At 43.9% G+C, this 14,893-nt stretch overlaps 4 protein-coding genes across 7 annotated transcripts in view; 3 read left to right on the top strand and 1 right to left on the bottom strand.

The window, feature by feature from the left end:
- Positions 1-8,397, top strand: part of icam5 (intercellular adhesion molecule 5) — a 35,211-nt gene extending 26,814 nt beyond the window's left edge. Inside the window, exons 8-14 of the mRNA XM_056252717.1 lie at positions 575-817; positions 6,223-6,474; positions 6,569-6,898; positions 7,016-7,258; positions 7,362-7,589; positions 7,681-7,935; positions 8,123-8,397. Of these exons, the coding sequence (XP_056108692.1) occupies positions 575-817; positions 6,223-6,474; positions 6,569-6,898; positions 7,016-7,258; positions 7,362-7,589; positions 7,681-7,935; positions 8,123-8,316 (1,745 nt within the window). The 3' untranslated portion in view covers positions 8,317-8,397. The remainder of the gene's footprint in view (positions 1-574; positions 818-6,222; positions 6,475-6,568; positions 6,899-7,015; positions 7,259-7,361; positions 7,590-7,680; positions 7,936-8,122) is intronic.
- Positions 1-14,893, top strand: part of dnmt1 (DNA (cytosine-5-)-methyltransferase 1) — a 265,280-nt gene that overhangs the window by 89,417 nt on the left and 160,970 nt on the right. The window lies entirely within an intron of this gene.
- The window catches only part of p2ry11 (purinergic receptor P2Y11), a 173,134-nt gene that overhangs the window by 62,949 nt on the left and 95,292 nt on the right, over positions 1-14,893 (bottom strand). The gene's annotated exons all lie outside the window — the stretch shown is intronic.
- Positions 9,442-14,893, top strand: part of trip10a (thyroid hormone receptor interactor 10a) — a 37,012-nt gene continuing 31,560 nt past the window's right edge. For 2 of the 4 annotated variants that reach the window (XM_056252882.1, XM_056252877.1), the window contains exon 1: positions 9,444-9,661. In XM_056252882.1, coding sequence (XP_056108857.1) covers positions 9,638-9,661 — 24 coding nt within the window. In that variant the 5' untranslated portion in view covers positions 9,444-9,637. Of the gene's footprint in view, positions 9,662-14,893 lie in introns of all 4 variants that reach the window. The other 2 variants (XM_056252861.1, XM_056252869.1) reach the window with 2 other exon arrangements.

Raw genomic sequence — 14,893 nt, 5'->3', positions numbered from 1 at the left:
CCATCAGCTTCTATCATTAATCTTTTAAGAACATCTGATGTCCAAATCAGACGTTTGGTTGTAGCCCTTACCATGTGACACAGTGGCTGTATCCGAAATCGCAAACTTCCCTACAAGATAGTTGGTGAAAACAGTATATGACCCAAGAAGTATATGTCTGAATTCACAGTACTCACAAAAGAGTAAACAAAAAGTGTGCATACAATAGACACTTTACTATCCCATGAGGCCACAGGAGAGGATTTATGAATGGCAGTGAAGCGACGAAACTGACGCGGGTCACATGATGATGACAGCATGGCGAATGTAGTTCATCCAGATTACATTAATACTACACATTCATACTATAGAAAAAACTTTTTTGCCGGCCATGAAGTAATTACTTACTCAAAATAAGTACCTACTCAAGAGAGTATGCGATTTCAGACACAGCCAGTGTGTAACTTTTTCTTGTTACATTTCTAAATTTAGTTTGTTTTGTTAAAAGATTAAAATTAATATGGATTAACATAAGAAATGTAAGATGCAGTGCAGATACAAAACCTCTTAAACTGTTTTTTGCTTCTTCCTGCAGTTAAACCGATCATCGATGAGACCAAACTGCCCTCCAAAGTGCCTGTGTTTCCAGGATATCCAGGGGTGATTGTTTGTAAAGCCGAGGGAAACCCAAAACCAACAATCAGCTGGAGTGTCAACACAACTGATATAGTTTATAGTGAAACTCTTACTATAACAGAATCAACATCTGAGGATCTGCACTGCATTGCAAACAACTCTGTTAGCACCACCATCAGACGTGTAAAAGTGTCCATACAAGGTAACTATGCATTTTTGTATAATTTTCAAATCTAAGTGACAGTTTAATTGGCAATTTCAGTCTCTGGCTCGGCGTGCGTGACGGGAACGGTCTCTGGCTCGGCGGGCGTGACGGGAACGGTCTCTGGCTCGGCGGGCGTGACGTGAACAGTCTCTAGCTCGGCGAGCGTGACGTGAACAGTCTCTGGTTCGGCGGGCGTGACGTGAACAGTCTCTGGCTCGGCGGGCGTGACGTGAACAGTCTCTAGCTCGGCGAGCGTGACGTGAACAGTCTCTGGTTCGGCGGGCGTGACGTGAACAGTCTCTGGCTCGGCGTGCGTGACGTGAACAGTCTCTAGCTCGGCGAGCGTGACGTGAACAGTCTCTGGTTCGGCGGGCGTGACGTGAACAGTCTCTGGCTCGGCGGGCGTGACGTGAACAGTCTCTGGCTCGGCGGGCGTGACGTGAACAGTCTCTGGCTCGGCGGGCGTGACGTGAACAGTCTCTGGCTCGGCGTGCGTGACGGGAACAGTCTCTGGCTCAGCGTGCGTGACGTGAACAGTCTCTGGCTCGGCGGGCGTGACGTGAACAGTCTCTGGCTCGGCGGGCGTGACGTGAACAGTCTCTGGCTCGGCGGGCGTGACGTGAACAGTCTCTGGCTCGGCGTGCGTGACGGGAACAGTCTCTGGCTCGGCGGGCGTGACGTGAACAGTCTCTGGCTCGGCGGGCGTGACGTGAACAGTCTCTGGCTCGGCGGGCGTGACGTGAACAGTCTCTGGCTCGGCGGGCGTGACGTGAACAGTCTCTGGCTCGGCGTGCGTGACGGGAACAGTCTCTAGCTCGGCGAGCGTGACGTGAACAGTCTCTGGCTCGGCGGGCGTGACGTGAACAGTCTCTGGCTCGGCGGGCGTGACGTGAACAGTCTCTGGCTCGGCGGGCGTGACGTGAACAGTCTCTGGCTCGGCGGGCGTGACGTGAACAGTCTCTGGCTCGGCGGGCGTGACGTGAACAGTCTCTGGCTCGGCGTGCGTGACGGGAACAGTCTCTGGCTCGGCGAGCATGACGGGAACAGTCTCTGGCTTGGCCGACGTGACGGGAACCGTCTCTGGCTCGGCGTGCATGACGGGAACAGTCTCTGGCTTGGCCGACGTGACGGGAACCGTCTCTGGCTCGGCGTGCATGACGGGAACAGTCTCTGGCTTGGCCGACGTGACGGGAACCGTCTCTGGCTCGGCGTGCGTGACGGGAACAGTCTCTGGCTCGGCGGGCGTGACGGGAACAGTCTCTGGCTCAGCGTGCGTGACGGGAACAGTCTCTGGCTCGGCGTGCGTGACGGGAACAGTCTCTGGCTCGGCGTGCGTGACGGGAACAGTCTCTGGCTCGGCGGGCGTGACGGGAACGGTCTCTGGCTCGGCGGGCGTGACGGGAACGGTCTCTGGCTCGGCGGGCGTGACGGGAACGGTCTCTGGCTCGGCGGGCGTGACGGGAACAGTCTCTGGCTTGGCCGACGTGACGGGAACAGTCTCTGGCTCGGCGTGCGTGACGGGAACAGTCTCTGGCTCGGCGGGCGTGACGGGAACGGTCTCTGGCTCGGCGGGCGTGACGTGAACGGTCTCTGGCTCGGCGTGCGTGACGGGAACGGTCTCTGGCTCGGCGTGCGTGACGGGAACGGTCTCTGGCTCGGCGGGCGTGACGGGAACGGTCTCTGGCTCGGCGGGCGTGACGGGAACAGTCTCTGGCTTGGCCGACGTGACGGGAACAGTCTCTGGCTCGGCGTGCGTGACGGGAACAGTCTCTGGCTCGGCGGGCGTGACGGGAACAGTCTCTGGCTCGGCGGGCGTGACGTGAACAGTCTCTGGCTCGGCGGGCGTGACGGGAACAGTCTCTGGCTCGGCGGGCGTGACGTGAACAGTCTCTGGCTCGGCGTGCGTGACGGGAACGGTCTCTGGCTCGGCGTGCGTGACGGGAACGGTCTCTGGCTCGGCGTGCGTGACGGGAACGGTCTCTGGCTCGGCGGGCGTGACGGGAACGGTCTCTGGCTCGGCGGGCGTGACGGGAACCGTCTCTGGCTCGGCGGGCGTGACGGGAACAGTCTCTGGCTCGGCGTGCGTGACGGGAACAGTCTCTGGCTCAGCGTGCGTGACGGGAACAGTCTCTGGCTCAGCGTGCGTGACGGGAACAGTCTCTGGCTCGGCGGGCGTGACGGGAACCGTCTCTGGCTCGGCGGGCGTGACGGGAACAGTCTCTGGCTCGGCGTGCGTGACCGGAACAGTCTCTGGCTCAGCGTGCGTGACGGGAACAGTCTCTGGCTCGGCGTGCGTGACGGGAACAGTCTCTGGCTCAGCGTGCGTGACGGGAACAGTCTCTGGCTCGGCGTGCGTGACGGGAACAGTCTCTGGCTCGGCGTGCGTGACGGGAACAGTCTCTGGCTCGGCGTGCGTGACGGGAACAGTCTCTGGCTCGGCGGGCGTGACGGGAACAGTCTCTGGCTCGGCGTGCGTGACGGGAACAGTCTCTGGCTCGGCGTGCGTGACGGGAACAGTCTCTGGCTCGGCGTGCGTGACGGGAACAGTCTCTGGCTCGGCGGGCGTGACGGGAACAGTCTCTGGCTCGGCGTGCGTGACGGGAACAGTCTCTGGCTCGGCGTGCGTGACGTGAACAGTCTCTGGCTCGGCGGGCGTGACGGGAACGGTCTCTGGCTCGGTGTGCATGACGGGAACAGTCTCTGGCTTGGCCGACGTGACGGGAACAGTCTCTGGCTTGGCCGACGTGACGGGAACAGTCTCTTGTGCAGCAGACACGACTTGTGCAGTCTCTTGTTCGGTGGCCATGACGTGATGCGCAGGCTCGGCAGGACTGACGTGAAGCGCAGGCTCGGCAGGGCTGGACCTGGAACGATGGCCCTTGTGGCAGCACGTGCTGACATCAGCGGGGGATTGGCCACGCTGGAAACCAGTCCGGGACGGCCATAGACCGATCCGGTGGCTGGCTTGATGGTTGGCGTGACGTGAACTGACGTGGATTCTCAGGCTGGGCGGGCGAGACGTGAACTGACTCAGGCTCAGGTGGTACTGTGGGTTCACGGAGCTCCTTCTCCTCCACACCCACAGCAAATGATGAACCGCTCAACAACAGGGCCAGGTCAATATATTGTTCTATTGTCCCGTGAGGATCATGGTCGGGCATCAATGACCGGAGCGGTTCAGATAATCTTCCGCGGAAAAAGATAATTAAGCACGCGGTGCTCATTAGTGTGAGGTGTGCCAGTTCAATAAAATCTGCGACAGTCTTCGATGGACCAATTCTCCTGACGGAAACGCATGATTTGGACGTCTGGACACATGGTTGGCATGGCTGCTAGATCTCGGAGTGGCAAAGTTTTCTGTCACGAACTGCTCTGAGACACGAAGGTTGAGATCCAATGCACTACTTGCACAACTACTTCCGCGTTCTATTTATTACATATCGGGAGTTTCCGGTTAGAGTGTTCATCGCACGTCCATAGGCCTACATGAGAATGCAGATTATCACTACGTTTTATGGATGCCAATTGATTAAAACAATGAATAATGATCTCTGTATTAATTATCTTGAGCCTGCTGAAATGTTCCTATATATATTTTTTTTCTTTCCAACTGTTACATTCTGAATAATAAATATATATTTATTCACTAACCTGCAGCAGACCTATGTCTTCTCATTTACAGTATTTTTCTCTTAGCCTACTTATATTCCATACCTGTTGAGTTCACATTTTTTAATGAATTTGACCAATAAAAAGCATTTCTTGTGTGCATTGGTGCTTTATTCTTGTCTTTTTTAAATAGTTGAATGAATGAATACTCGCGAGGTGCCTACGATCAGAACCGCACGCAGCGTAGAGGAGAATGACAGTCAACTTCTTTGAATATCAATTAAGCATTTTGGGCATGAACATGTAAATAGTAAAACGATTGACATTGAAAAATGACACTGAATGGTTACAATATTTAATCCAAATAAATAAATGTTCGTGGTTCGTACTGATGTTATTCATCTGTTCTCACACATTTCAGCGTCGCGGTCACTAGTTTAGACGAACACTGACACCCTGTGGTGAAATAAGGGCGTATTTTTAACAGCCTCAGCTTTCTCAGATTGGCTTGGATTGGATTAAACTTCATGTTCCGATGAGTTTTGAAAATTCTGCACACAGTAAACATCAGATCATCCCTTCTTCTGTCAATAAAAAAGTCCAAAATATAAAATATTATTATACACACTTTTTTTAGTTGGCGTTTGTTCAACTCATTGACCACAGTAGGCTCCATTGAAAGTAAACATAACCGGAAATAAGTGATATGTATTGTTTCCAAACGGAAGTGCGTCACGAAGTTCAGTGCAAGTGGTCCATTGCAGCTTTAATTAAGGGGAAATCCAGACACGTAATCCAATATACAGGCAATAGGTCAAAACACAGGCAGGCAGTCCAAACAAACAAACAAACAAACAAACAAAACTGGCAGGGGTCAGAGGCAAAAGAGGAATCCAAGAAACAGGCAAGAAACCCAAAAACCAAGAGACATAAAACCTGGGAAAACCATAGACAGTAAAAGGGGAAAACGCCCAGAAATGCAGTGCAACAACATACAAAACTTTGCATTGAGTGAATGAGTGAACAAGGTTGAAATAGGCTGAGACTAACAGGGTAATGAGACACAGGTGAATGCAACCAGTGATGATGAGTCCGGGCAGTGAGTTATGGGAAATGTAGTTTGTGAGGGAGTGATAATAGTCTGTGTGGAGTGGCCTCTGGTGGCTCTCAAGGGCAATCCAGCTGGTGACCGTTACACATACATTGGGCTATACAGGCATCTGGTTGCACGATGGTATTACATTTGATTTTCTTTGGTTCTCACATCAGATGGCACATATCTGCCTTCAGTGCATTGGATATTGAATACATTTGCTCTGTTTTTAACTTAATCACTGTATTAATTGAAAATAATATAAAAATGTATTTCTAATATTTGTATTATTTTATATAGGAATAAATGTGCAGGTGAATATTGTCTAGTAAAATGAAATCCCTTCAAAAATACATGTTTTTATTTTTTTTTTAAAGGTATTATTGAAACAAATTGTAGTACATCCGTTTAATTGAACTAAATTTCGTTGATTTTGACTGCAGAGGATCATATAGTGTCCCTTAAGTGAGGAATACCACATAGTTAAAAGACACGTTTTTTCATTCCACTGCCCTGCATCTCGTGTTAAATGTGTTCAATGTAATTGGCTCCTAAAGCATTACTATTTTATTGCTCACACTTTGCTAAGGAAAGGTTTTTTTATCACTAGATAGATGAGTGAGTGCCCAAACTGATTATAAATGACGCTGTTATTCTGTGATAGAGATTCATTTGTTTTCAATCACATCCAATTCTATAGACGGCAACTGTCCAATTCAGCTCAACCCAGAGAGAGTTATTGTGAAGTTCGGCGGTCCTGTTTCAGCCGACTGCAGCACTTCTATCCCGCATAAAGGATTGGGATGGGAAGCCAGTGAGGGAGCAGTGCCTATGAGCAAAGACAGTCTGATCACATGGAGAGTGTCAGAACTGAGAGAATGGGACATAGAGCCATTCTGCTACATAAACCATAAGAAACAGTGTGAAATTACTCTCCCAGTGACTATTTACAGTAAGTTTCTCTGTTATTGATACTTTTATATTCTCAGAAATATCTACTATACATTGATGACTGCAGATATCAGTGTGTAAATCTTCCTCCACAGAGACTCCCGACAGTGTGTCCATCAGCACTGTGTATCACACCGGACCAATGATGGAGGGAAACCAGTATGAGCTCCAGTGTGACGTTCTCAATGTGGCTCCTGTTCAGACTCTCACTGTCAACTGGTACAAAGGACAGACTCTGGTGGATCAAACCATCTTCACTGACACCATCAAGACTCCAGTCAGTAAAACATCTAAACTCCTGATCCGTCCAGACAGAGCTGATGATGGAGCTCAGTACTGGTGTGAAGCAAAGCTGGAACTGGGAGAGGAAGGACCTCAACCTCCTCCAACAGCCCCGTCAAAACATCTCAACATTACTGTTTATTGTAAGTAAAAAATATATTGTTTTATCTCCATTCTCCACACATGTAAAAAACCTAGAAATGCTCTTAAAATATACACCGATAAGTATGTTTTATGTTTTCAATGTTCTTCTTTTTCAGATGAGCCAAAAATTAAACATTGTAAGGACTGGTCTCCAACGACAGGGGCCTCCTTAGATTCATATCCAAATTCATATTCTCTTGTTGGTAACCCTTATCCAGACATTTCTTGGAGACGCAAATCATCACTAGGCCAACTCAGTGTTTCTATACTTCTTAACACATATGATTCTGACCAATATGAAATCACTGCCAGTAATGACCAAGGCAATTCCACGTGTATCATAAACATCACAGTGGAGTGTAAGTGTGAGAGTTCTTCTGCATTAAAACCTGATGTTTTGTGTCTCTGATTGTCTTTCTGTTATCAAATTTAAAAAACAACAACATTTTTTCACAAATATAGACCCTCCAAAGCTGAACTGCAGTGAGAGCTACGAAGTAAAAGAGAAAACACCCTTCCAACATCCTTGTGTAGCTAATGGATTACCAAAGCCTGATGTCTCCCTCCACAAAAATGGAAAACTTATCGCGCTTCCCTATTATCCCAAATGGAATGATAGTGGCTGGTATCAATTAACTGCAAGTAACAAACATGGAACTGTGAATTCAACATTCGTTCTAACTATCCTGTGTACGAAAAAAATGTTCTTCAATACTTTATATATTTCTTTAACAACCTTCGACACTGAAATAAAAAAGACAACGTTCTACTTCCAACACAGATGCTCCAGTGTTGCATGCCAGCCAAGACAAGTTTGATGTGGTTGAAGACAGCAATATAACCCTAGAGTGCGATTCGACTGGTAACCCAGAGCCTAAAATGTCGTGGAGCTTTAAAAATGAGATCATCTCCACTGGGAGGCGCCGCATCATCTTTAACATCAAGAGAGCCACGTCTACCAGTGCAGGGGTTTATACATGCAGTGCCTCGAATCAATTTGGACGTCAGGACAAGACCTTCGAAGTGAACATAAGAGGTTAGGGCTACGATTGTGATAATGATTTTATATTTATTCCCCATGCCATGAGATATTAACAGATTTTGGTTTATGTGATATTTTACTGTTGAGTCATTTAACCACAAAATGAATGTTATGCTAAATATTTTGAGTTTTATATTAGATCTTTATTAACTGAACCTATATTTTGCTTTTTCCTTTCTAGGCAACTCTCCAAACTACATTACAATTGTTATAGCGGTGATAATTGCACTGCTTGTTATTATAATCATCGCATTACTTATCTATCTGTGGATAAGGAAACAATCAAGTGGAAGTTATCAAGTACAGCCTGCAGTGAAGCAGTATGAAATGCAACCGTTAAGCAATGGAGCAAATGCTAACATTGAACAAAGATGATATTGCCTATTGAACATAATTCAGATTACATACGTTCAATAAAAACGGGTGGGCTATCTATCCCCCAGTTTCACAGACAAGACTAAAATGCACATTTGAGCTGTTTTAACTGAAAGCTGCTTGCAATGGCATATCTTAATATATGTCAGTGCCATTGTTTTGTCTCAAGATTAACACCAGTAATGTTTTTTTTCTAAAGCACGTTTATAAAAGCTACTTAAATGCCCTAATTGAACTAAGGCTTAATCCTGGCTTAATATCTAAACCCTGTCTGTGAAACCGGGGCTACGATGTGTAGGCTAAAAGCTCATAGCAGCATGCACTGTCAAGTGTGTGACTATGTGTCAGTGTCAAAGAAGAACGTCTTAGATGATAAAAAAAGAAACGTTTAAAACGTATCAGGTTATCTTATCACATGACAACAAAATGTTGTCCTGTATGTTGGTTAGCCTACGCCATACTGAATTTTATTTTCTGTACAAAAGTGTTACCCACTATGAGATTGTGGGTTTAAAGTTGGGTTAATAGAAATATTTATGCATAAATGCAGATCTGAAGTTGAATTCTGTATTGGCAGATAGTAATCTATTTTGTTCTTTTAATACTGTTAAAGAACAAACTAATGTTTAGTACTGTTAAATACTGTACAAAACGTTTTGAAATAAAACAATGTTTTAAAACAAAATTAATTTGAAGATTTAAAAAAAATAAAATAATGAAAGATCATACTACTTACATACTACTTTTAACTACTGTTTACAAAAAAAAGTTACTCTTAATTCAGACAGTCAAAACATTAATTAGAAGAATATTCGTTTTTTTTTATGTATTTCTGCATGGCTTCAGAGATTCAAACTAGTTGTCTACTGTGTTTTTTTTATATGTATTTTTTATTTTTATTAATAAATGAATGGAAAATGGTTTCAGGATGTATTTATTGATTGTTGACCTGTGGTGTTAATAATTTAATAAAGGTCATGTTATTCCCCTCTGGTTTGAAGTTCTCTCACTCCGTCTGGTGATCGACATGCAGTCTGAAAGCTGGAAACTGGATCCGGCGGCTCCTTTAAGAATTAGGGATCTGGGAGTGACGCGGCAATGAAATCCAGTTGATCCTTCTCTTGCTCTGCAACGAAAAGTGTTTGTGCCGCCACAAAGTAGCTCGCGCTGGAGAACCATACTGATTTTGTTCTGTGTTGCGCGTGAATGTGGGAAAGATATGAGTCGCTTTCTTTGATCCTATTTTGAACATATGTTACTCTCGTAAGTTGGGATAACTTTTCAGGCTAATAGAGGAGGGAAAGCAGTAGGAGAGCTGAACATGGACTGGGGCACTGAGCTTTGGGTAAGTTCGGAGGATAAACTCTGTTTTATGTTAAATTTTTCTGTTTCAGAAAGTCCGAGTCCGATTCAATGGCACCAATGAACTTCTCGATTAAATACATGGGCGTAAACGTGATTTATGACAATTGTTTTTTTGCAAACTGGAAGAAGATAAATGCACGAAAAGACTATCTGGCAGATTGTGAAACATATTTATGACCTAAATTTTCGAACTTTACGGTTGTCATTATTTAATTCGATTAATTGCCACGTTTAATGTGAACATCCGCTCTAACAGAAAGTTGAGCAGAATCATAGCAACAGCAACAACAACAACAGTATCGCCGTTAACTTCATATAATCAGAGTCGGCCCGGTCACCGTCTACAATCTATTTAACATTGATGTATGTAGGGTAGGCTATGTATATACATACATACCGGTATACAGTGCATACATACATACATACATGCATACAGTACCGGTCAAAAGTTTGGAAACATTACTATTTGTTTTGTTTTTGAAAGAAGTCTCTTATGCTCATCAATCCTGCAATTATTTGATTAAAAATATAGAAAAAACACTAATATTGTGATATATATTATTACAATTTAAAATAACGTTTTTCTATTTTAATATATTTCTGTGATGCAACGCTGAATTTTCAACAGCCGTTACTCCAGTCTTCAGTGTCACATGATCATTCAGATATCATTCTAAAATGCTGATTTTCCCCAGTTATTATTATCAATGTTGGAAATAGTTGTGCTGCTTAATAGTTTCTTGGAACCTATGATACTTTTTTCAGGATTCATTGAGGAATAAAAAGTTCAAAAGAACAGCATTTTTGTCAACATACAAATCTTTACTATCACTTTTGATCAATTTAACACATTCTTGCTGAATAAAACCACTAATTTATTTATAAAAAATATACTGACCCCAAACTTTTTGAATGGTTGTGTATATTGTTACAAAAGATTTATATTTTAAATAAATGCTGTTCTTTTTTTAAACGTTTTGTTCATCAACGAATCCTGAAAAAAGTATCACAGGTTATGACAAATATTAAGCAGCACACCTGTTTCCAACGTTGATAATAAATCAGCATTTTAGAATGATTTCTGAATGATCATGTGACACTGAAGACAGGAGTAACAGCTGATGAAAATTCAGCTTTGCATCACAGAAATAAATGATATTTTAAAGTATGTTAAAATAGAAATCCATTATTTTAAGCTGTTATTATATTTCACAATACTACTGTTTTTACTGTATTTCTGACCAAAGAGAGACTTCTAAGAGACTTCTTTCAAAAACATTACAAATATTAATGTTTCCAAACTTTTGTCCGGTACTGTATGCATTCATGCATGCCATGTATACAAACAAACATGTATACATCCATATTTCCATCCATCCATTTTTTATTTTGGGAGATATTTGTTTATTCAATATAACATGAGTGAACTATAACCAACAACTTTAACCATAAATGTCACTATTTTGTGTTTATTGGCCTACTCTGTTTTCTTTTCTTAGTCTCTGGCTGTTTTGTAAAGAAGTTTCGGCTTCGTTTATCTGCTCAGACAGGTTTAATAGTCTCCTGCTAATGGGAATTGCTAGCTTATGATTCATCATCTCTGTTGCTTGATTTGAATGTTTTCTGTAGATTTGGAGATTAGTTAAATAAGCAGTCCCTGTCTATCAGTATCATCTGACAATGAGGAGCTCATGAATTGATGATCTTTATGTAGTCACACTAATTGCATTTGTTTTTGCTCGCGATGACACATCAGTCTTGTCACCCGAAGCACTTTCACAAAGGTAGAATAGAATTAGTTTAGAGAAATAGTCAGTGCTTGTTTCTGATTGCATCATCATCAGCTGTGTTTCATCCTGCCTGTTTTAGTTCTCGCATTGCCATCACATAATGTCCCATCTGCACAGAGGTTCCCACCTCTTTCGACGAGAGACCGATTTTACACAGACCCTTCTTCCACATGCCTGCAGTGTGCAAATGGAGCGTTGCGCTGAAGTGGGTGGAGATAGTTTGACCTCATTGCTGTTGTTGCTCCCCTTAGGCCTCTGTCCGCTGTCCCCTTTCCATCTTCTACTGCACCAGCCTAATTAGTTTTGCCCTAAATTCATAAAAACATCACTTCACGTTGCTGTTTATTTTGTGGTCCGCTCCACTAGAAAGTTTCCCTTTTGCGTGCTTTTTGAGGGATGCAGGGAAATTACAGTAGTTTCATCTCTGTAGTAGACAGAAGTGAAAGTTGGTGTTCGTGTGGACTTGTTTCTCGGCTTGAGGCGGTCCAGGTGGCGTTGGTTCTCATAAGTCTGGCTTTGGTTTACCGTCACTCTAAGCAATGTCTAACCTAATTGGTTTTGGTTGGGTTAGTCATTAAGTGCCATTCCCATGGCTACACTGTGGCATCTGTCCACTCCTTTGCTGTTAAGCCACTTGCTATTTTTGGCAGCTCAAGATTTCAGATGTGTACCGATGGGAGTTTGGCTGAATTGTGTTGATTTTTAGTGTTTGTTTGAATTCTTTCTGCATGTCTCGAGAAATGCCGCACAACAGGGTCCTTATTAAGTCAGAGTGGAAGGACGGTGGTATTTCACTGTGTACTCTCGTCTCGTGGAGGCTGTAGACTGCTACTCTCTGCTCAGGCTGGGAGAATAGCTTTAGTTTGCACTATGGGGAGGAGGAGTTAATGATAGCAGTAAAGTACAAGAGGAGGGGTCACGGATGGGCCGAATACAGTGCTGCAGATAAGAGGAACCCTGCTGTAAATTGTGCTCAGGACTGTTTTTGTAGACTGACTGGATGTTTGCAGAGGGAATCTCTGTTGGTTTAAAGATTGTGATGATAGCTGTTGGTGTGAAGTTTGACTGAAGCGTCCGCTGATTCAAATCCAGGGGAGTTGTTTCAGTGCATTCAGACAAGTATTGTATTGTCAGTGGCATAAATTTAGTTTTTCGCAAAGTTTGCTGCTTCAGTTGTTGTGCTGTTGATGAAATTGTTCCATCTGATTCATGCCCCGTTTACACAAAGGGAAGACTGATATTTTCCTGCGGTTTGGCCTCTCATTTACACGAAAACCCCGTTTTTATCACAGAAAACGATTATTTCTAAAAACTCCGGCCAAAGTGGAGATTTCTGATAACGCCGGTTATGTGTTCATTCATTCAAACCTTTATTTAACCAGGATAAATCTCTTTTTACAAGAGTGTCCTGGCGGTTTCAAATAGATACAGAAACACTTACAGGTAAATACATAGACACACTTTCACTCATCATATTATGCAAACAACTATGTCTGGGTCCTAAATCAATTTAAAAACAGTGACAGACAGACTGCCTTTCTACAAGCTCCTTTAAAAAGCCTTTAAAAGAATAAAGTGAAACCAACTCCTTCAACTGTAGTTCATTCTGAAGCTGATTCCATGCAGATGGTGCTGCAAAATTAAAAGCCTTTTTGCCAAAGTTAGTGCGGGCTTTAGGGACTGTCAATAAAAACAGATCCTGTGAGCGCAGGTGATATGTCCCTGGCCCTGCAGACCTCGGGAGGATGTAAGTGCTCAGATAAGGAGGAAGAAGTCCTAATACTGTCTGCCGTGTCAACTGGGAGAAACGGGGTTTTAGGTTCTCAAACATCACATTATGCGCCAGAAAATGCTTAACGTCATGTTTGGCATAGTTATGATGGCACTCGACGGCGTATATTTATACGGGTTGATGTAAATGACAACTTTTTTGAAAACGATGTTGTGTGCACGATGTTATTATTGAAAACGGAGGGGGGGGGGGGGGGATATTTGTTTCTCTAAATACCCGGCTATGTGTAAATGTGGCCTGAGATGCTCTTTAAATAATTGGAAAAAGCTTAATTGACCCCCCCCCCCCCCCCAAAAAGAAAATGTTTTACTTTATCACAAAAAAACAAATTTCACTGTTTTTTGGCCCTGGCACAAAATGACCAGAGTATCATCGCACATGGGAAAGTGTGAATGAGCAATAGTCAGCTGAACTCACTCTCATTCTGTTTGGGTTATAAGAGCAGATGGTTATAAACGGAAGGAATAAATGCTTCCAATCATAGTGTTCTTATGTTAGCAAACAATGGTTACTTCCAAAGAAAGATGTGTACCCATCCCATCATCGCTTTGCATGAAAAAGGCCTCACATGCAAGGAAATTGCTGAAAAGAATATTGCACTTGAAAGAACCATTGACTGAATCTTTAACTCTTTAAAGAAAAAAAAAAGGCAGCCACCGCCAGCGTTTTTGATCATTTTCACAACAATTTCATGGAGAACATGCCATATATCAAAAGAAAGAACAGATCCTCTGCTTTTAAACAATTTTCATTCTAGCTTTTTTTTTATCAACACTTAAGTTTCATAAAAAAGCTACATTTTGAGCAAAAAGTTGATAAAATCGTGTTTTTGTCAGACTACATCCAGATCGGATTCAGAACGATGATCAAAACATAGATGGAGTAGATCGAGTCCATCAACACCCCCAATGCTTGCACAGTCCTAAAGCTCGTCCTGGGTCGACATTTCATTCAGTAACATTAGGCAGTTTTGATTTATGTGCTGTTTAATGTTGATGATCGTGTTATTTTACATATGCATATGATATCGCTTGTTTCTGCATCTTCCTCACACGTGTTTTGATCAGGATATTCAGTACTCTTTCAGAAGATGCATTATAGCGCTCCCTACCGATTAACAGTGAAAACACGGAAAGCAGGAAAATTCCTAGCCTGACTACGTCAGACTTCGTACTTCCGCTCAATTTCATTTCGCTTCTGTACTCAGTCTGAGACAGCGGCCTATCTATCCGTTTTCCTCCGGCCTGAAAACAGCCGGGCCAATCAACGAACAGAGGGCGGGCTGAAAGCCGGGACGTAGTCGCTAAGCGCAGAGTTTAAGATTAGGTCAGGGAAATCGAAAACGACCGCGGATATGGAGACGCGGATGCAATTCGCTCAGTTGTGGAGAATATTCCCAGCATTAGCAAACTGAAGCCCGAACAAGAAGAGTGTGCATTAAACATTTTGAATGGAGGTGATGTTGTGGCCCTACTCCCTTTGGGTTTGGGAAAAGTTTAATTTATCAACTATTAACGTTAACGATCGTCAGCGAGAAATTGGGGAGCCTTTTGACAGGTCAGTGTCTCCTTTCTTTTCCAGGTCTTAAATATTGCCATGACATGCTGTAATCTTGCAATTAAGTTGCAGC

Source organism: Rhinichthys klamathensis, unplaced genomic scaffold (genome assembly GCF_029890125.1).
Source record: "Rhinichthys klamathensis goyatoka isolate OS25496 unplaced genomic scaffold, OSU_Roscu_1.1 h1tg000004l_1, whole genome shotgun sequence".
NCBI classification, from domain to species: Eukaryota; Metazoa; Chordata; class Actinopteri; order Cypriniformes; family Leuciscidae; genus Rhinichthys; species Rhinichthys klamathensis.
The sequence above is the reverse complement of the archived record's forward strand: the minus strand, read 5'-3'. Positions and strand labels throughout refer to the sequence as shown.